This window comes from Sapajus apella, unplaced genomic scaffold, assembly GCF_009761245.1.
Source record: "Sapajus apella isolate SASKATOON/1434 unplaced genomic scaffold, GSC_monkey_1.0 scaffold31, whole genome shotgun sequence".
NCBI classification, from domain to species: domain Eukaryota; kingdom Metazoa; phylum Chordata; class Mammalia; order Primates; family Cebidae; genus Sapajus; species Sapajus apella.
In genome coordinates this window covers 21774950-21796299 of record NW_022436971.1, presented here as the reverse complement: position 1 = coordinate 21796299, position 21350 = coordinate 21774950, and the positions used below count along the sequence as shown (strand labels likewise).

General features: G+C 49.5%; 1 protein-coding gene across 1 annotated transcript in view; it reads left to right on the top strand.

Annotated features, from left to right (window-relative positions):
• Positions 1-9920: 9920 nt before the first annotated feature.
• Positions 9921-21350, top strand: part of ALLC (allantoicase) — a 38099-nt gene continuing 26669 nt past the window's right edge. The window contains exons 1-5 of the mRNA XM_032294232.1: positions 9921-10095; positions 11904-11954; positions 16887-16974; positions 19187-19312; positions 20938-21017. Of these exons, the coding sequence (XP_032150123.1) occupies positions 10006-10095; positions 11904-11954; positions 16887-16974; positions 19187-19312; positions 20938-21017 (435 nt within the window). The 5' untranslated portion in view covers positions 9921-10005. The remainder of the gene's footprint in view (positions 10096-11903; positions 11955-16886; positions 16975-19186; positions 19313-20937; positions 21018-21350) is intronic.

The window sequence follows — 21350 nt, the reverse complement described above, 5'->3', positions numbered from 1 at the left end:
TGGGGGGGTGGCGGACCCCGCCGGGTGCTGTGGAACCGTGTTGGTATCAGGTGTAGCCCAGGTACATGGAGGGGCCCCGAGGTGGGTCAGGCTTCTGGGCTCTGGTCTTTGATTTGCTTGGTTTTCAGTCATATGACTTTGGTCTTTTTAAAAAAAGTCTAAAGAGGCCTGGCATGGTGGCTCATGCCTGTAATCCCAGCACTTTGGGAGGCCAAGGCAGGTGGATTGCTTGAGCTGAGGAGTTCTACACCAGCCTGGGCAACATGGTAAGACCCCATTTCTATCAAAAATACAAAACAATAGCTGGGCATGGTGGTGCATGCCTGTGATCCTAGCTTCTTTGGAGACTGATGTGGGAGAATTGCTTGAGCCCAGGATGGGGTGGGGGTGGGGGTTGCAATGAGCCAAGATCATGCCACTGCTCTCCAGCTTGGATGACAGAGTGAGACCCTGTCTCAAAAAAGCAAAGCAAACAAAAAACTAAAGAACTAAGGCCATGGTGAAGTAAACCACCTGGATTCAAAAGAAGAGTCACAAAGTAGAACTAAATGTAAACACGCACAACAGCCGCCGGCAGCCAGGGGCCTCGTGCAGCTGGCTGCCGGCTCCTGGGGGTCCCTGCTCAAGGTCACTCTAGTTTTGTCCGAAACTGGCACAAACCACTTCTGTTATTTCACCACACATCTCATACTTTTGTCCAAAGGTCTTTGGAACTTTCCAACAGTGATGACAAAGTCCCTGAAGGTTTTCTTCTCTACGAGGGAATAACTCTTCCATCAGCACAGCCTCCCAGCTTCCCAGAGCGAGGGCTCTCTCCCGTGCCCCCCTAGACTTGCCTGTTCATGCCTGCTCTCTCTCTCTCTTTCTCTCTCTCTTCCTCTCGTTCTTTCTTTTTGAGATGGTGTCCTGCTCTGTCACCCAGACTGGAGTGCAGTGGCTTGATCTTGGCTCACTGCAACCTCTGCCTCCCGGGTTCAAGAGATTCTTCTGCCTCAGCCTCCTGAGTAGCTGGGATCAGGTGCTCACCACCATGCCCAGCAATTTTTTTTTTTTTGTATTTTTAGTAGATGCGGGGTTTCACCATATTGGCCAGGCTGGTCTCGAACTCCTGATCTTGTGATCTGCCCGCCTCAGCCACCTGAAGTGCTGGGGTTACAGGTGTGAGGCACCATTCCCGGCCGCCTTTTCTTAAGGCTAATCTCAAAAGAAAAAACGGTGTGAGCACCACTTGGCCGCATGCCATTTCACGGCTCTATTTGAGAGTCGTTGCCTCGTCCATTGTCAGAGCCCGTGACAACGCTCCTCATGTGCGGTGATGAAGTTGGACTCTGCATGCAGGGCTTCAGCATGTTCATCAAGCGTCCGCGCTGACCCTGGGTCTGGTCTCAGCCACAGCAGGAAATGTACTTAAGAGCTCACTTGAGCGGGCGGTGGGAGGGGTGGGAGCAGCCGCCACGGGCCACCTGAGCACTGTGTGCTGGGGAGCTGGTGGCTCAGCCGAGGTCACGTAGCTCCTGCCTTTCTCACCGAGACCTTGGCCATTTCATCAATAGAAACAGCAGTGGCCAGTGAGCAGAGAACTTAGCAAGCTCCTGGCACAAGAACCGTGGCGTTGTGACCGCCACCGGGTGGGGGACGGTTCCTGACTCGGCCAGCTCTCGGCTGCCGGAATCCCTCAGGAACCGCCACGGCCCCCTGCACGGCACAGGCCACTGTGAATACTTTTGGGATTTGTGGCTAAGGAGAGAAAATTACCAAAGACAAATGTCACGGCCCTATCACGGCAGACGCTGACCAGTCCCAGCTCTGAGGGGAGAGCGGCTGGGCCTGCGCCGTGGCTGGGGTTTGACCTTTAACCTCGCTCTGAGGGGTGAGTGTTTGGGCCTGCACTGTGGTCTAGACTTTGACCTTTAACCCCACTCTGAGGTGACAGTGGGCCTGCGCCGTGGCTGGGGTTTGACCTTTAACCCCCTCTGAGGGGTGAGTGTTTGGGCCTGCGCCGTGGTCTAGACTTTGACCTTTAACCCCACTCCGAGGTGACAGTGGGCCTGCGCTGTGGCTGGGGTTTGACCTTTAACCTCGCTCTGAGGGGTGAGTGTTTGGGCCTGCGCCGTGGCCTGGAGGCCCACCTTTAAGCATCGTCTCCTTTCTCACATTTTTTAATCTTAGGGGTGGAGACACTTTCCCATAACAGCTTTTGGGACTGTGGGGTGCTGTGGCTTGGACGCTCCTCCTCGCCAGCCTCAGGGTGACGTCTAATCCGTGTCGGACGTGGGGCTGAGCGGGAGGACTCCGGGTCGTGGGGCGGGTCCCTCATGAACGGCTCGGTGGCTCTGGAGGTGGTGAGTGAGTGGGTTCTTGCTGTTAGTCGTTGGGAAGAGCCTGGCGCCCTCCTCGCCCCTCCCCGGCCCTGTGATGTCTGCATGCGGCTCTGCTCACCTCCCACCACGAGTGGGAGCAGCCTGAGGCCCCTCTGGAAGCACGTGATGGCGCCACGCTTTCCAGTCGGCCTCAGAAGCGTTTCTTTGTGAATTGTCCAGCCTCAGGCACTCCTTCACAGCAACACAGATAGGCTAAGACACTGGGAGAACGCAGATAATAAATTTTGCAATATTTGGGGAGATGCTGCTGCCTTTACTGTTTTTCACAGTAGACTGAGGGGGCTGTGGTTTCAGGCAGCATGGACCTGGGGTCCCACTCATCTGCATTCACAGCCCATCCCCGCCCCTGTTCATGAGCTGTATGACACTGGGCGAGAGCCTCCATCCCGTCTCTGGGCTTCTTAGTGATGAGCATAATCATGTGCGACTCCAAGACTTGGGGTCCGGGAGATGCCAGAACAAAGGGGGTGCTATAGAGTTGGTGCTTACAGATGTCAGTTCCCGTCCTCCTGTTCCCAGCTCATAACGCACATATGTTTTTGAAAACCATGCCAGGGATCTGACCTTAATGCACTCAAGCGTTTACCTGAGGGGTCATTGGCAGAAAAGCCTCAAGTTGGGGTTCAGGGAAGGCTTTAACTGAGCTTGGCATGTGGGGGCTGCTCCTGCGCCGGGAAACGAGAGGAGCTTGATGTTCTTAGAGAAATGCTTAGGGCCCAGAGCGTCTGCTGGAGGGAAAAGAATGAGTGTTCCCAGAGAAACAGATCAGCGCTGGGGCTCGTCCCTGGGATGCAGGTTAAGTGTCCTGGGCTTGTGAAACGCACGCAAAAGATGCTGCAAGTCTTAGGCTTCGGGAAGCTGTGAAGAGTCATTGCCCTGCTCAGCCTAAACCTCTTAGCAGCTCTCCGACGATGCTTGCCACTTTGGCAGCGATGGATCACTCTCCCTGGTTGTGGGGAAGTGTGGATGAAAAGCTCCAGGTGTGTACTATAGTTTCATGCTGCTGTCGTCACAGGTCCCTAGTGTCTCACAGAATGCAGATTCCTCGTCTCACGGCCTGTTTGGCGGACCTCCAGGTGGGCTTCTCGGACCCCTCTGCTCTGGGTTTCCTGAGGCTGAACTCAAATACAGGTGGGCCGGTTCCCCTCAGAGGCTCTGGGCTCATCCTCACGGGCTCGCTGAGGTTGGTGGCAGAATCCAGCTCCTCGAGCTGGTGGGACTGAGGTCCCCTCTCTTGCTGGCAGCACCAAACCGTGTGAGGCTCGTGCCGGTACCTCGTGGGGGGGGCGGTGTCTCTCTTAGTTAAAGGTCTGCCTTTTTTGCCTAAAGACGAAGTAGTTGAAAAGGTTATGAGTGTCCACAGAAAACATGGGGCTGAATTTTATACCCCCGCCACCACTTCGCCAACCCTGACGCTCCTATTAAACGGAAGCAGTTTATTAAATGGGGGTGAATGTGTCTTTGAAACTTATCTCTATGGTGGCTCCTCTGTAGGATTTTACAAGGGTCTGTTTGCTTTGCTTTTATCTCAAGGTAACACATTTTAAACACATTTGAGTAGCAGGGTCTTCACTGCAAATGGAGCTTGGTCAAGAGAATAACAAAAAGACTTTAAGGAACTATTTCTTGGAAGCTGCTGGAAGGTCTCTTTAGAACTCCTGTTCTCTAGAGAAGCTTACAGGCAAGGGGTCAGTGAGTGGACACTGACTTTGTGGAAGGCTAAGGACAAAGGCTGTGGAGAATTTCTCACCCCAAATTAAATTCATTTCTGCCAAGGAAGACAGTTGTTTCTGGCTGGGTGTTGGGACTCACGCCTGTAATCCCAGCATTTTGGGAGGTCCAGGTGGGAGGATCGCTTGAAGATAGGACTTCAAGACAACCTACCTGGACAACATAGTGAGACCCTGACTCTACAGAAAAAGTGAAAATATTGTCTGGTGTCGTGGTGTGCACCTGTAATCCCAGCTACTCAGAGGCTGAGGTGGGAGGATCGCTTGAGCCCAGGAGTTTGAGGCTGTAGTGAGCTATGATCATGCCACTGCATTCCAACCTGGGCAACAAACAAAGACTCTGCCTCCAAAAAAAGAAAAAAACAAAAACAACCCAACCAAAACCACCCAAACCAGATGTTTCCAAGTGCTGGATTTCATTTGAAAAATCAAACTTAGACTTGAAAACTTGTTATGGGTTTTGAAGTACCACAAATGGCACCTCAAATACATGTAAATATATCCTTACATATGAAAATATTTTTAATGAGCTTGAGGAAAGTGTGTTCACCCAGCTTGAGTAACAGAGTCAGCCTGCGTGTTCACCCTGGGTGGCAGCTGGCGAAGCCAGACGGATCCTGGAAAGGGCCTGTTGGCTTGGTGGCATCAGCTGTAGATGGCATCACTACACTGACTAATGTTTTCTGAAGAAGAGCTTTTAATTAATTTATTTCCCAAAGAGAAACATTTGCAGAGGGATCATTCTTTTCCTTTTTTTTTTTTTTTATGTACTGAGTTGAAGTTTTTTTTTTAATTAAATTTTATTTTAAGTTCTGGAAGACATGTGCAGGATGTGTGTGTTTGTTACATAGGTAAATGTGTTCATGGTGGTTTGCTGCACACATCAACCCATCACCTGGGTATTAATCCCCAATTCATTAGCTACTTGTCCTGATGTTCTTCCTTCCCCCACCCCCCTGACAGGCCCGAGTGTGTGATGTTCCCCTCCCTGTGTCCATGTGTTCTCATTGTTCAGCTCCCACTTATAAGTGAGAACATGTGGTATTTGGTTTTCTGTTTCTGTGTTAGTTTGCTGAGGATAGTGGCTTTCAGATCCACCCGTGTTCCTGCAGAGGACATGAGCTCATTCCTTTTTATGGCTGCATAGTATTCCATAGTGTATATGTACCACATTACCTTTATCCAGTGTATCATTGATGGACATTTGGGTTGATTCCATGTCTTTGCTGTTGTGAATGGTGCTGCAATGAATGTGTGCATGTGTCTTTGTAGTAGAACGATGTATATTCCTTTTGGCGTATACCCAGTAATGGGATTGCTGGGTCAAATTGAAGAGTTTTATTGTCTAAGTTGAGTGTGAGCTTCAGTGGGGTGAGGCTACGCAGAATGAAGCGTGGAGGCTGCTGGTACCTTGAGAAAGTGTGTAAATGCTTTTCTCTTTCTTTCGATCTCTTTCTCTGTTGAATTTACAGCCTCTGGTACATGCGTGTAAGATGGAATGCCCAGTATAGGTTGCCGGAGGCACACCAAAGGGAAAGGTGAAAGACGTAAACACAAAAGGCCAGCCTGCACCTCCAGCGCCCTCTGCTTCGCAGGGAAGCTGAGCAATACAGAGGGGTGCGGGTCACGCCCCACGTTACCAGGACCCCTGACGTCCCCACCACATGGGGGTGGTTGGGAGGGAACGTTACATTACTGACTTAGGCAAAATGCTGGAGCGCTCTGCACGGGGCATGGTGAGCTTGCTGGAACTGATGGGGAAAATGTTCAGATGTTTCCAGAGAACCATTGGGTGTTCTGTCATGTAGTCGGCAAGCCCAGCTGTGGGCCCATGACTGGCCTGGCACTGCATCATTCTGTGTGCAGCGGAGGATGAAGATGAAGAGGGGTGTGCAGGGGGACCTGGGGACTTGGCGAGGAGACCCATGGGGCACAGCCAGGCTGCTGAGTCTCTAACCCGCCCACACGGCAGCCTCCCCGCGGCGCTCAGCCAGGGGTGCAGCAAACAGGACACCGCTCAGTTAGCGTCACCCAGCCTCGATGAGTGGCTGCAGTGTCACCAAGAGCTCTGTGAAGAAGTGAGTTTAATTCTAGCCGCTCTGTAGGTTGTGTGTCTGTGTGGCTGTTTAGCGCTGTTTTATTTTTATTTTTATTTTATTATATATATATATTTATTAGCGCTGTTGTAAATTCTGCATTGCATGGTGGGATGACTGGTGGGTGGGCTCTGCACTGTAATCTTTTCAGAGCTTTCCCAGCACAGTCCAGTCACGTTCTCTGATGACAGCCCTGTCCCACACCTGTGCTGCTCAGCAGGGAGGCTGCTGGTGCCCTGGGAGCACACGAAATGTGGCCAGAGCAAAGGAGGAACTAGATTTTGAGTTTCATTCAAGAAATTGAAGTTTAAATTTGCAAAATACCGAGGTGTGGCTAGTGACTTTCAGATTGGACAGTATGGGTCCTGGCAAAGGTGCCGTCAGCCCCTGTGTTTCCCGGGGCCACTGGCCTCTGTGCCTGCACCCGAGGTCTCCACTGCCTGGCTGTCTGTCCTTCCCTGTCCAGCCTGGTGTGGCGTCTACTCTTAAAGGGAGGTTCCTGAGCCCCAGCGCTCACTGAGTGTCTTCTGTCCCCTGCTGCACCTCGAGGGTGCCTCTGCCACTGCATTCCCAGGGATGGTCACCACCCTGTCTGTCTGCTCCACTGCACCACAAGCCGCTGAAGGGCAAAAGCATGGCTAGCCCTGGGCACGGCGCCTGCGCCTCCAGGAGCTCCGCACACGGTGTGGAGTGAACGAGCATGGGACCAGGTGGAGGCTGCTGGCCGACACTCCCGAGACACTCATCTGCTCCAGCGCTCTTCTAGAGGCTTCCCAGTATCACTCACGTTTGGACACATTGTGGCTGGCCATATTGTTTACTTGCAGCTGCGGGCTTCAACAATTTACATGATCTCTCAAAGATGTGTTCCTTTTCACTTGTAGGATGTGAATAATACCAAAATTGCAGGTTGTTCTGACGATTAAAATGAGAGAAACTGTATGAACAGGGCGTGACACTCCTGTGGGCTCACGTTCAGTGTTAGGGGATTCACTAGGGGTAGGCCGGTGAACCAGACAAGACTTACTGCTGCCATGCAGTGTGCATCTAATCAGGAAAGGCAGATAAATGCTGTAGACAAGCAGCGGCATGTGTGCTCCCATCATTTGGGAACTAAGGCGGGCCGGGTAAGGGGTGTTGGGATGCCTGGGGGTGGAGGCCGACCTATAAGTAGGAGGTCGGGGCAGTGTTGCTGAGGAGGTGATTGTCAGGCAGAAGCTTGGGGGGAGGCAAGGAGCAAGCACACCCCTGTGTGGGAAAGAGCATTCCCAGCAGTGGGGACCACATTTGCAAAGTCACAGAGGCAGGACAGAGGGGAAAGGGCCCTGGGTGAGGGGGTGCTTGTGGCGGAGGTAAGGAGAACAGCTTTCATTCCGACTGAACCGGGAACCCTTGCAGGACTGGTAACAAGCTGACTTTTGTTTTTGGAAGCTTGCTCTGGGGCTGGGCAAAGAACGGCCTATAGACAGGCATGGGCACGTGTGTTGGGGATATTGTATTTCCCAGGAGACAGATGGTGCCAGTGTCTCTCCCCTCTCTCCCCCTCCACCCCTGTGAGTATGTAATGTGCATAATGTATATGACTTTTTTGGCTTTTTTTTTTTTTTGAGACAGAGTCTTGGTCTGTTGTCCAGGCTGGAGTGCAGTGATGCAATCTCAGCTCACTGCAACCCTCCAGGGTTCAAGCGATTTTCCTGCGTCAGCCTCCCAAATAGCTGGGATTACAGGCACCTGCCACCACGCCTGGCTAATTTTTGTATTTTTTTAGTAGAGATGAGATTTCACCATATTGGTCAGGCTGGTCTTGAACTCTTGACCTCAGGTGATCTGCCCACCTCAGCCTCCCAAAGTGTTGGGATTACAGGCGTGAGCCACTGTGCCCGGCCATGTGTATGACTTTGATATGAAAGATTTCAAACATACTCCAGATGGGTAAAAATATCAGATGGTCCCTGAGTGTTCCCACTGTCCAGTGGTAACAATGGTCACCAGCACACAGCCCATCTTACTTCATCTTTGGCCTCATACACTTCCCTCCTTCTCAGACTGTTTAGAACGTAATTCTGGCTGGGCACAGTGGCTCATGCCTATAATCTTGGGATGCCACGGCGGGTGGATCACCTGAGGTCAGGAGTTCCAGACCAGCCTGGCCAACATGGTGAAACCCCATCTCTACTAAAAATACAAAAATTAGCCAGGTGTGGCAATGGGCACATGTAATTCCAGCTACTCAGGTGGCTGAGGCAGGAGAATTGCTTGAACCGGGGAGGTGGAGGTTGCAGTGAGCCAAGATTGCACCACTACACTCCAGCCTAGGTGACAGAGGGAGACCGCATCTGAAAAAAAAAAAAAAAAAAAAGATAATTCTACGTTCTGGTTCTGGGTCCAATGGACAGATGGACAGGATGCTGCATAGACTGTGGGTGTGAGGAAGGGGTCTGAAGATGCCACCAAGGCTTTTGCTGCAGCGACCGGGAGGATGGGGCTGCTCCTCCCCGAGGTGGGAGGCTGTGGTGAGGCAGGCTGAGGGAGAGCCAGAGCTGAGGCCTGGACTGTCGGCTTTGAGATTCGATTCGACATCCAAGAGGGAAGGTTTTGAGTTGGCAGATGGAAATTCATGTCAGGAAGGCGCTATGCGTTTGGGATAATTGAAGTGCAGATGATCTTAGGAGCCACAAGTCCGGATGACATTACCAGGGGATGAGGGCACGTGAGAAGGAGACTCCAGTGAGCCCAGGGGCGTCAGCAGCAGGACTCGGGGAAGATCCAGTGAAGCAGGATGGCGGGAGCGCCTTCCCATCTGCAGGTGTGACTGAGTCACCCTGGAGGGGCTGTTCCCATTCAGCTTCCTGACCATGGACTATGGAAGCAGCTGTTTGCTTTAAAAAAGTGTCCGTTTCAGAGGCAAAATGGTATTTTATCATTAATTATATTCCTGTGATTTCAAGGAAGAGCTGACTTCTCGTGCATGGGCTGTTTGTATTCCTTCCTTTGTGAATGAACATAGTTCTTAATAAGATGTTTTGTGTAGTTTTTCTCTTTCACCAAGACGGGTAGAAAAAAGGCTAGGAACAAAGACCACCTCTTGGCTTAGGGGCAGGGAGGGCCTGGGGCCAGTGCCCACTCTCCCTGCTGCCCTCAGGGTCTCTTCCCAGTTCTCCAAGGCTCTGCTTTCTCAACCTCAACACGAGGGTGCTGGAGTTGGGCTAAGTTCTGTGTTAGGACCCGCCATGGCTGCATGGCCCCGAGTCCCCCTGGCTGGAGACGTCTCTGTGACTCAGTCTCTGCTGGCTCCAGAGCATGGGCCAGCCTGCTTGTCAGTGGACTTCTGTTCCCATGTGGGGTGCTCTTGTGGGCGGGTGGGCTCTGCTGTTCCCCATGCCTACCTGGGACCTACCACACAGGATCTCAATATGTGTGTTTTGAATTTTTAAAGAGTATTAAAAGCAAGTTATTCTTTTCTAAATGGAAATAGTTTCTCCCTTTTAAACAATAAAAGAAAACTTTGCATTTTGTGGTGATTGGGTTTGTATAGTTAGTGATATTTTAGTTTTAAATAGTTTAGAAGGAAGCCATGCTGTAATTCCTTTCCTGTTTCAGCGTGTTTAAGCAAAGTCCCTTATAGGTTCAACCTCATCGAGCAGAGGGCAACTTTCAGGTCCAGTTGACAGTACATCCAGTTCTGTCACTGCCTGCCTTTTGAACATCTCAAACCTTGGCATCAGGAGCCTGGAGGAGGCCTCACTCACTCCTGAAGCCCTGGAGGCTGACTGAGCTACCCTCTCCCTTCCAGGACACATGGCCGATGCTCCAAAGGAGGGAAGATTGATCCGATTTCTGGACTTCACCCAGCTGATAGACATGGCATCTGAATCTGTAGGAGGAAAAGTAAGTGGGTCTCTCATGGCTAGAATAAGCGTATAACGCATCCGTGCTAAGGGTGCAACTCACCACCGCAGAGGCCCTCATGCAAAAATCAGCGAGAACCAGGCTTAAGGGATGGCCTGTCTGAGGAAGCCAGTTAGCAAGAAAGACTTCCAAAGAATTTATCTTAAACTGTGATAATTCTCAGCAAGAACAACACTGCCTTAGGTTCTGTGTCTTTCTTGGGGGACAAACTGTGGTCCTCTGCTCTAGGTAGGCCAGCAGTCCTCTAGCTGTAGTTAGATCGGAAGTCCTCTAGCTCTTAGATCACAGGTCCTCTAGCTCTAGTTAGATCTGAGTTTCTCTAGCTCTATGTAGATCGGAGTTTCTCTAGCTCTTGTTAGATCTGAGTTTCTCTAGCTCTAGTTAGATCAGAGGTCCTCTAGCTCTAGTTAGATCAGAGGTCCTCTAGCTCTGGTTAGGTCAGAGTTTCTCTAGCTCTTGTTAGATCTGAGTTTCTCTAACTCTAGTTAGATTGGAGGTCCTCTAGCTCTTGTTAGGCTGGCAGTCCTCTGACTCTAGTGTGTAATGAGGGTCACCTGGATAATTCATTAAACATATTGTACATAGATGCTAGAGTGCAGGCTGCACTCAGAAACACTCTGTCTGGTACAGAAAGGGAAGGCCCTGTGCCTTTCCCCAGGAAGCTTACACTCTAGCAGGGAGACAGATATAAGTTCAGACCAGTGCCATGACTAGCATAAGGCCAGGGTGCTGGGAGAGCAGGTGGACTTCAGCTGTGGGCAGGCCCGCGGTGGGGGTTGGGGTGGGAGGGATAGGGAAGGACCACACGTGTGCTGCTGGGGGTGGCTTGCTGGAGAGCAGCTGGCAGGCAGGGACAGGGCGCAGGGCAGTTCAGGCAGAGGTGCATGTGAGAAGGAGCAAGGGAGCCCACATACTCCAGGGGGCTCAGTGTTTCAAGAACACGTTGGGCATTTGTGAGGAGAGTTGGGAGCATGAGTCTGGAGACGTGGGAGTGGCCCCAGGTGCCCTCTGAAGGCTTCTGCTGAGGACACGCAGGGAAACATGGAGCAGGGTGGACCCCGATATGTCTCCCTACCTGCCATTTGAACCCTGGCACAGGTCACCCCATGCATCAGGTCTCCCCTTGGCTCTGCCACCGAAACAGCTGGCAGCTGCGAAACAGCTCGTTCTTCCTGCCTTTTGAATTTCTGGGCTGGAGACAGAGCCTGGGGCAGGGTGCCCTCCAGGCTGCAGCAGCACTGAGTCCTGGGTTGGTCGGGGTGACCACAGCCTGTTTTGCTCAGGAAAATCTGGTTTACCTTGTTTTCTGGGTGTGCAATGAGTAGCATCAACCTCACTCTCAAAACGACCCTGCTTTGGTGGATGAATGACCAGGACAGCCCGCCTGCAGGGTAGCCTATGGTGGCCTTTGTGGAGAACACAGAGCCACCAACCACCTGTGTGATCCAGAGCTTTTTAGGCCATTGCTCTGTTTGTAAAAGTACCACAAAACCTCTGGTTCATGAAAAAAGGAAAGTTGGTTTATTTGCTTCCAGAGTGTAAGAAGTTAGTGCTCTCACCTCCAGACGGTAAAGGGGAATCAGAAAAAAGGGTGGGAAGCGAAGACGGAGGAGGCAATGCCATGGAAACATTTAAGGGCATCGTGGCTTAACTGCAGCCGTGTCACTTCCCCTAGGCGACTTCAAGCTTTCTTTTTACTTCATCTTATAATGTTTCACTAGAGAATAAAATAAAATGGTTTCAGATTTATGGTTACCCTATCTTTCTTTCTTTCTTTCTTTGTCTAGATTTTATTTGCAACAGATGACTTTTTTGCTCCTGCAGAAAACCTCATAAAGGTATTGTAAATTGGCATTCTGCAATGTAAGGTTTGATGTAGAGAAATCTATGCAGCCATGTTAATTAAAATCTACCTGTATGTTTGAGATTAGAGTCATGTGATATGCACCAACAAATTAGTGTATAGAACATTAAAAAGACATGCAAATCAGCATGAACTCACAGCAAAATACAGCAGAGACAGGGATCTAACCACAGAATTTGGGACTGTGTTTTTTTTTTTGAGACAGAATTTCGCTCTTGTTGCCCAGGCTGGAGTGCAATGGTGTGATCTCAACTCACCACAACCTCCGTCTCCCAGGCTCAAGCGATTCTCCTGCCTCAGCCTCCCAAGTAGCTGGGATTATAGGCATGTGCCACCATGCCCAGCTAATTTTTTTTTTTATAACACATTTTATTTTTTATTTTTAATTTTTAAAATTTTTTCTTTTTAATTGCATTTTAGGTTTTGGGGTACATGTGAAGAACATGCAAGATTGTTGCATAGGTACACACGTGGCAGTGTGATTTGCTGCCCTCCTCCCCTTCACCTATATCTGGCATATCTCCCCATGCTATCTCTCCCCAGCCCCCACCCCCCGCTGTCCCTCCCCAATTTCCCCCCAACAGACCCCAGTGTGTAGTGCTCCCCTCCCTGTGTCCATGTGTTCTCATTGTTCAACACCTGCCTGTGAGTCAGAACATGCGGTGAATTTTTTGTATTTTTAGTAGAGACGGGGTTTCTCCATGTTGGTCAGGCTGGTCTCGAACTCCCGACCTCAGGTGATCCGCCGGCCTTGGCCTCCCAAAGTGCTAGAATTACAGGTGTGAGCCACCGCACCTGGCCCAGAACTGCATTGTTTCAAGGGGAAAATACCAAAGTCCTCAAATACTGCTCTTCTGGCCAAGGTGAATTTCATAATCTGTGTTAGGGAGAAAACTGATCTATGCCTTGAGTTTTCTGGGATATGTCTTACCTGCCTAATTATAAAAGTGCAGGACAGCTTATTAAACTAATAGAGAAAATGATGACGAACACAGAGGGGAAATGGTGGCTCTGCTGGAGTCCTACTGCTGTGTCTCACGCAGTGTGGAGATGCGGGTTCTCCTGAGTGGAGAGACAAACACAGGTGCATGTTGAGTTCGTGCTGACGTACGGCACGCGTGACTGTGGCTGGGGCCTCCGGGTCTCCAGTGTGGGCAGCGGCTGTCTCGTCACCCTGGTGAGGTGGCTGCTGTCTATCTGGGCAGGACCTGGCTGTGTCCAGAGCAAGTCGAAGTTTGGCCCTGAGAGGGAGAAGGCGAAAATCAAATGAGGAAGGGAAATGTGAATTAACTTGTTGTAGGTCTCACAGTTTCCAAAGGCCAAAGTTCTTACCATTTTACCACACGTCCTATCTTTGAAATACTTAAGGGCACTCACACCTTGACCTAGCTGTCCCACGGATTTATATCGTTTGCACAAGTGGGCAGATATAGGTAGAAATAAACATTCATTCTGATATTGTTTGGAGAGGAGATAGCCAACCTAAACGTTCATTGATAGGGAACTAAAGAAATTACAGCTCTTCCAGACATGGACTATTATGTGGCTACTAGAATGAGTCAGGCCTGGCACTGTGGCTCACAACTGCCATCCCAGCACCTTGGGAGGCCAAGGCAGGAGGATCACTTGAGCCTAGGAATTTGGGACCAGCCTGGGCAACAAAGCAAGATCCCATTTCTAAAAATAAAAACAGTGAGTCAGCCATGGCTGTGTGTACCTGTAGTCCCAGCTACTAAGAAGGCTGAGCTGGGAGGATTGCTTGAGCGTAAGAGGTCAAGGCTTCACTGAGCCATCATCATGACACTGCGCTCCAGCCTGGGTGACAGCGAGACCCTTGTCTCAAAAAAAAAAAAAAAAAAAAAAGGCAAGCTCTGCATTCACTGGCAACAAGAGACATCCATGTATATTTTATGTGCCTAAGACAGGGTTTGAAGGCACACATATCAAACAGTGAGATGTGATTATCTGTGAAGAGAGGTGGGCTTGGAAATAGAGTGGCAGAGAGAGAGGGTGGGGCATTGCTTCTTATATTTTATTCTTGAGCATACACAATATAAACACACACACGTATATATATAGTCACACCATAAAATCACGAGAAATATATATATATATATATAAATACATATAAATATATCTATATTTCTCCTTTTTGAAAAACATAACATTACAGATAAATGTAAAGTTCACCTTTCGCCTCCAACTTGAATGCCAATCCGCCCCCTCCCTTCCCACCATTGACACTGTTGTAGGGTTGGAGAAAGCTTTAGACAGTTGGGGCTGCTAAAACAAAATACTGCAGATGGGTGGTGGCTTACACACAGTGATTTCTTGGAAGTTCTGGGTGCTGGAAATCTGAGACTGAGCCTGAAACAGCGGCAGCTCCCGCGTTTGGTGAGGCCACCTTGGGATGGCCACCTGCTGGTGATACCCTCGGGTGACAGAGGAGAGAGAGGAAGAAGGCCATCTCCCTCCTCCTCCCGGACGGGCACTCATCTCATTCCGGGGCCTCCACTCTCATGACCTTATCGCCTCCCAGTGTCCTCACCTCTGAATCCCATCACAATGGGGATTAGGTGCCAGCATACGAATTTTGGCAGGGGACAGACATTCAGTCAGTTACAGATAATTCTTCTAATGTATTTATACACTTAAATAAATATATATTCATAAATATGTATATATTTTAAAATTTATATGCATATTATCACAAAGCACTTAACATTCTGTACACTTTTTTTTGTGGGGCGGGGCTGGATCTTGCTTTGGTCAGGCTGTCAGGCTGGGGTGCAGTGGTGCGGTCATGGCCCACTGCAGCCTTGGCTTCCTGGGCTCAAGCCATCCTCCTGCCTCGCTGGGACTACAGGCATACACCACCATGCTTAGCTAATTTTTAAATTTTTTGTAGAGATGAGGTCTTGAGCTCCTGGGCTCAAGCAATCTTCCTGCCTCGGCCTCCCAAGCTGCTGGGATTACAGGTGTGAGCCACCGTGCCCCGCCCTGAACTTGCTTATCTCATTGCGTGTTTGTGAGTCCCATCTGTGCTGCTGCAGCGGGTCCAGGCCACCCTCTTGGCTGCCCAATAATAGCTGTCCATATTGTTGTGGTCTCCTCTCCCCGCTGATACACGTTTAGGTTGATGACATTTTGCAAATATTGCAAACATCCTGTGCAAGTGTGTGTGCACCTGTGTGGTTCTACCTCTGGGACTGGTCCTTGGTTTTTCTCTCTTTCTAAGAACACGTCTGTCAGCCGGGGGCGGTGGCTCGTTCTGTAATCCCAGCACTCTGGGAGGCCGAGGTGGGCAGATCATGGGGTCAAGAGATCGAGACCATCCTGGCCAACACGGTGAAACCCTGTCTCTACTAAAAGTACAAAAAAATTACCTGGGCGTGGTGGCGTGCGCCTGAGGTCCCAGCTACTCAGGAGGCTGAGGCAGAAGAACTGCTTGAACCCAGGAGGCGGAGGCTGCAGTGAGCCGAGATTGCGCCACTAAACTCCAGCCTGGTGACAGAGCAAAACTCCGTCTCAAAAAAAACAAAAAACAAAAACAAACAAAAACACGTCTGTCATCACATGGCCTGTGCCAGCTTTACGGCAGCACCGTTTTCCTGCCACTGGTTCAGCAGCGTGCTTCTCCAATGTCCCTCACACCTCTCAGTCTCAGTCCAATCACAACAGCAGCAGCAGCACACCCAAAACAAACACCTTCCCACCAAAACTAAACACAAAAAGTTTGGGGCCTTGGAGGTCTGGGGTTTAAGTGTGAGGTGTACCTCCTTTTCTCCTTCTGGGTCCAGAACAGAGTTTCGCAATTCCTGATGAATAATGAAAAGGCTGGAGTGTGTACTATCTTTAAAATGTGATTTGATTGTCATAACATTCAAAATACCATAAACTTTCATGTATAACGCTAAATACTTGGCACTTACTATGTGCCAGGCACATATAAGGCTGACCACAGCCGTGGGCGGTAGATAGCACAATGGCTGTTTGCATTTGATGGAGGAGAAACACTGAGGCACAGGAGTGCGGGTACCGTTGGCCACGGGTCCCTGTCTGAGAGGCTGGGCTGGGTGGCACACCCGGGATCTGGCGGGGTCCCTGGGAAGCGTCACATGCAGCAGCTCCCATCAGAGGACCCCTCCACCCCGGGCCTGGCTACCTCTAGTCCCTGCCTCTGCTCCTGCTTGGGGAGCTCCTTAAGCAGGAACATAAGATCCTCTTTGCACGACTTGATGGAAACAGGAAACGTATCCTCACGCTGGGCCACCCGCCAAGTGCGAAAGCTTCTGAGCATCCACACCATTCAAGGGTCTTTCATGTTGGTTATTCAACTTCAGGACACTCCTGCAAGGATGTGTTTATTCTTTCTCCTCATTCTGGAAGGTGAAGAAGTGCGCTCAGCGGTCTAAGGAGGCTTTGTGGGGCGTCAGAGCTCATGCATTTCCTCACGGCTTGCAGAGTGTGCTGTGTGTGTTCACCTGGACCCTGAGCGTCCAGCCTGCTCATCCGATGACTTTGGAGGAATTCCTTATTGAATAGTCTACCTGGCCTGCTTGGAAATCTGACCAGCCTCTCTCACTTTAATACCATGTAGGTTGCTGTTGGAAATTGCATTTGTGGGGCCCACAGAGTGCCTGGTGATGTGGTTGTACCTGCTGCTATCAGTGATCAGTTTTGTGTGCTGAGGCCCACAAAGAAGTAACATTTCTTTCTCTGAAGATGATAAAAGCAGAGGCATCCCTCCATCTGGAAGGGGCTAGCTGGACATGAAGGTGGTGGCAGAGGCTCCCCTAGACCCATGCATGCACCATTCCTCTGGCCCTGTGGGACAGAAGTGCACATGCTGGAAACCAGGAGAGCACGTGAATGTTAATGATCAACTTGTGTGTTTTTGCCCTAGAGTGACAGCCCGTGCTATAAGGAGCATGAATATACTGAGTTTGGGAAATGGATGGATGGCTGGGAGACCAGGAGGAAAAGGATTCCAGGTAATAACAGTGGCTCATTCACTGCAGTGCATCCAACACTGCAAAGTTAAAAACGGGCTGTTGCAAAGCCAGCGTCCGTTTCAGGTCAGCTTTAACTTGGGACCCTTGGAGTGCTCTGTAATCTTGGATGTCCCTATCTGAGCAGCAGTCTGTAAGTCAGGAAGGGGTGGCGCGAGCCCGGGTCACTCACGTCCCACCAGGCACAAAGGGTGAGAAGAACTTTGTTGGGAAAATGAAAATGCTGGTGAGGTCTGCAGATGGAAAGAAGAGAGGATTTTAACTGAGCAACGTGGCAGACAGACCTCAGTCCGCATGCGTCTCCCGGGTCCTCACCACCGCCCTCCAGAGTAGGTCTCCTTAATCCCATTTAACTGCCGTGGAAACAGATTCCTGGACTCAGCCCAGGGCACACTGTTAGGAAGATAAGCTGGGAACTGGGCCAGGGTCTGTCCTTCACTGCTGTACCTGCTGCCTTTTACTTTACTGTGAGACGTGATTTTTATTCATTGCTACTACTCAGTCTCAATCAAAATATACCTTTCGAATGTGAAGAAAAGCAAACAAATCCAGGCATTAGGCTGATAATTGAGTTTTTACTTGCTAGTATCTCAAATATTACAGAAATTTTCGATAATTCTAGTTTTCTAACTTTCTGTTTTCTCTCTCTCTCTTTTTTTAATTGTACTTTAGGTTCTGGGGTACATGTACAGATCATGCAAGGTGTTGCATAGGTACATACATAACCAGGTGGTTTGCTGCCTCCATCCCCCCTTCATCTATATCTGGCATTCCTCCCCATGTTATCCCTCCCCACCCCCCACTGTCCCTCCCCTAGTGCCCCCCCACTGCCCTCAGTGTGTGATGTTCCTCTCCCTGAGTCCACGTGTTCTCATTGTTCAACACCCTCCTATGAGTGAGGGCATGTGGTGGTTGGTTTTCTGTTCTGTGTCAGTTTGCTGAGTATGATGGTTTCCAGGTTCATCCATGTCCCTACAAAGGACATGAATTCATCTTTTTTTATGGCTCCATAGTGTTTCATGGTGTCTATGTGCCACATTTTCTTTATCCAGTCTATCATTCATGGGCATTTGGGTTGGTTCCAGGTCTTTGATATTGTATACAGTGCCACAATAAACATATGTCTGTGTGTGTCTTTATAGTAGAACGATTTATAATCCTTTGGATATATACTCAGTAATGGGATTGCTGGGTCAAATGCAATTTCTATTTCTAGATCCTTGAGGAATTGCCACACTATCTTCCACAATGGTTGAACTAATTTACACTCCCACCAACAGTGTAAAAGTGTTCCTATTTCTCTACATCCTCTCCAGCATCTGTTGTCTCTAGATTTTTTAATGATCACCATTCTAACTGGCATGAGGTGATATCTCAATGTGGTTTTGATTTGCATTTCTCTAGTGACCAGTGATGATGAGCATTTTTTCATGTTTGTTGGCCTCATATATGTCTTCTTTTGAGAAGTGTCTGTTCATATTCTTCACCCACTTTTGAATGTATTTGTTTGTTTCTAACTTTCTACAGTACTTGAGGTAGTGTTAATTTCTAATCAATCTGGACATTTTAAGATGGTTTTATATCTGGCAGCAAAAAACCAAGAACTCCCTAGTGGCAGACCTGACTCCAGGACTCGGAAGGCTTTGGTAGACGCAGGCAGGGTGTCTGGCCCATGGGGGGCTGGGGGCTGGAGGGCACTGTGGCAATTCCTGAGCTTGAGATGACAACGAACACAGTGTCTGCAGGAGAACCAGCTCTGCTTACTACCTGCTGAGCTTGGCGAGGTGCTTTCTACATCACACCACGTAATCTAAGCTTTATGGAAGTTAGGGGCAACTCTAATTTACAGTTGTCTTGAGAAAATGAGATTCTCAACTCTAAGAGGTAAATTTGCCATGGACAGTCATAGGAAATGATCCATTTGGAACCAGAATCAGGTCTTCCTGAATCCCAGGACTACGCATTTTCTGGTCTGGCTTGAACTGAGGATTTCTGTTGGGGAATGGTGGTCACATGTGGCCAGGTTATGAGAGATCCTGCAGTCATATTCGCTAAGAACTACCCTAGCAGGTTTCCCTGTGATGGACAGAAGTGGTCCCTGCTGTGGGCCAGGTGCGTGTGGGGTGCGCCGCCTCATGTGCAGCATCTGCTGCATCGGCCCTAATGAGGCTGCTCTGTCCTCTGCATTGCGCAGGTCATGACTGGTGCGTCCTCAGGCTGGGGATCCAAGGAGTCATCCGGGGCTTCGACGTGGACGTTTCTTACTTCATGGGAGATTACGCTCCTCGGATGTCAATTCAAGCAGCAAACTTGGAAGAAGGTGATGTAGGAACCACTGTCCCCCAAATGAGAATTATGGAGTCACATGGTTCCTCTGGCCAGCCACACCTCAACAACTGCTCACTTTCGTTATGACCCAGACAGCTTCAGGAACTGACCATGACACTTCCGTAACAGGGTGGTAGGACTGGGACTCCTAATAGAGGGCTCTGTGGTTTCTGATTTGTGGCTTAACAGCGTTCTTTGTTCGGATATAGATTTTATCATTCCCACGGTCCTTAGGCCTCACACAGAGGCAGGCTATTATCCCTGGAACGTGGGTGAGCAGGTTGCTGGGTGGGCAGAAGGGAGTGGGTTGTGCCTCAGACGACCTGGCTGATGTGGAGCCATGTCTGGGACAGCTGTGGGTGAGCAGCACCAGCCTTGCTTTGGGCTGTCCCGGTGCGTGTGATGGGGCAGCTGCTATGGCATTTTTCATAAGGGTTCCTATCTGCATCTTGGATTGCTGGGCATATGAATCCCACAGGCTCTATAAATAAGACCTATTCTGTGAAAAGGCCATATGCACAGCGCAGACCTCAGGTGCCAAAGAAGCCAAGAAACCAAAGAAAGAGGCCGACAAATCCGGTTTGTTGGTAACGGGTGTTTTATCGGGGGGACTTACAGACAGAAGCGTGAGATGGCTAGGTCTGTGCACTGTTACTCCCCAGATCCAGGGCTCACATGCTCTAGGGAAAGTGTCTGTGTGCTCTAGCAGGACAAATGAAGGCAGCCTCCAGGATGGGGAAGAGTGCTGTGTGCGGCATAGCCTCTGACTTGTGCGATAACATCAAAGTCCACATGTTCCGGACTAAGGACAGTAAATGAAGTTAGAATCATATGGATAGGATTGACATCAGACATTAATCAGACATCAACATGGCAGGTCACATCCAAGATGGAGTCACTTTGTCTCCACAGACCTGTATTTTTATCCTTTAATAGATATCTGATGTTGACTTTAGCATTAATTTTTTGAAAAACATGAACAGCTATGTGTGTGTTTATACACGTACTTAGGGAAGATAAGTCAATGTTGGTTGGCAAGTTTACACTGAACATGCAACGTGCACAGTAGGGCAAGAGGTTCTGTGGACATGATCCCCGGTGCTGATCCCCGAAAATGGCTGGGGCACCTGAACGGTAAGTGATGCTGTGAGATGTTACTCTAAAAGCAAAAAATGACCAATGACAAACGAATAAGGCTGTTTTGGCAAGCCCCTCAATTGTCCATGAGTGTTTCTATTTCTGAATTGCCCAATTATGAATTCTAAGGAGGCACTGGGAGAGTTGGTGTTTCTGGAATTGCCTTTGTAATAGTCCAACTTTGAAAACTCTAGTGATGTGATAAATTTGTTGAAGTTTGAGCTAACTTGGAGATGACATTTACTATTTGACAAGCAAAGGTAGTATCAAACATATTGCACTGCTTTTTGAAGTGACTGTGTTACTATATCAAATATTGAGGAACTTCAACAAGTGTGTCTGTTACTTTGATCATTCGATACTTCGAAATATCTTCAGTGTTATTTGCAAAGTGAGAATTACCATACAACCCACGAAGAGAGTAGATTCTCTTTGACTTTGAACTCTAATCTTAATCCTGAATGGTCAATCTGACTATAGATAAACTACCAGAAATTCCAGAAAGAGGAATCAGGACCGGAGCCGCGGCCACACCCGAGGAGTTTGAAGCCATTGCTGAGGTACCTCTCACCCAAAGGAATTGGGTCTTGTCACCAGCTGTTAGGACAGTAGGGAAACTGCTCTGTACACCTGGCTGTGCAAGGCGACACCCCACCCTGGTGCTCCCCACATCATTTGCTTACCCACTGTGGTCTTACAAAATCTCAGTGGTTCATTCAACCTGGGAAGAGTAAGCATCATGGCCCATTAGGGATGTGGAGCCCTGCTTCTCAGAGTCCCACCAGCACCCACCCGCAAATGGCTGCTGGCCCCGATGAGCACACATATGGAAACACAGTAAGTGTTTAAACAGTTCTTACAGCAACTCGATGAAGTAACTTTTGTGTGCGATG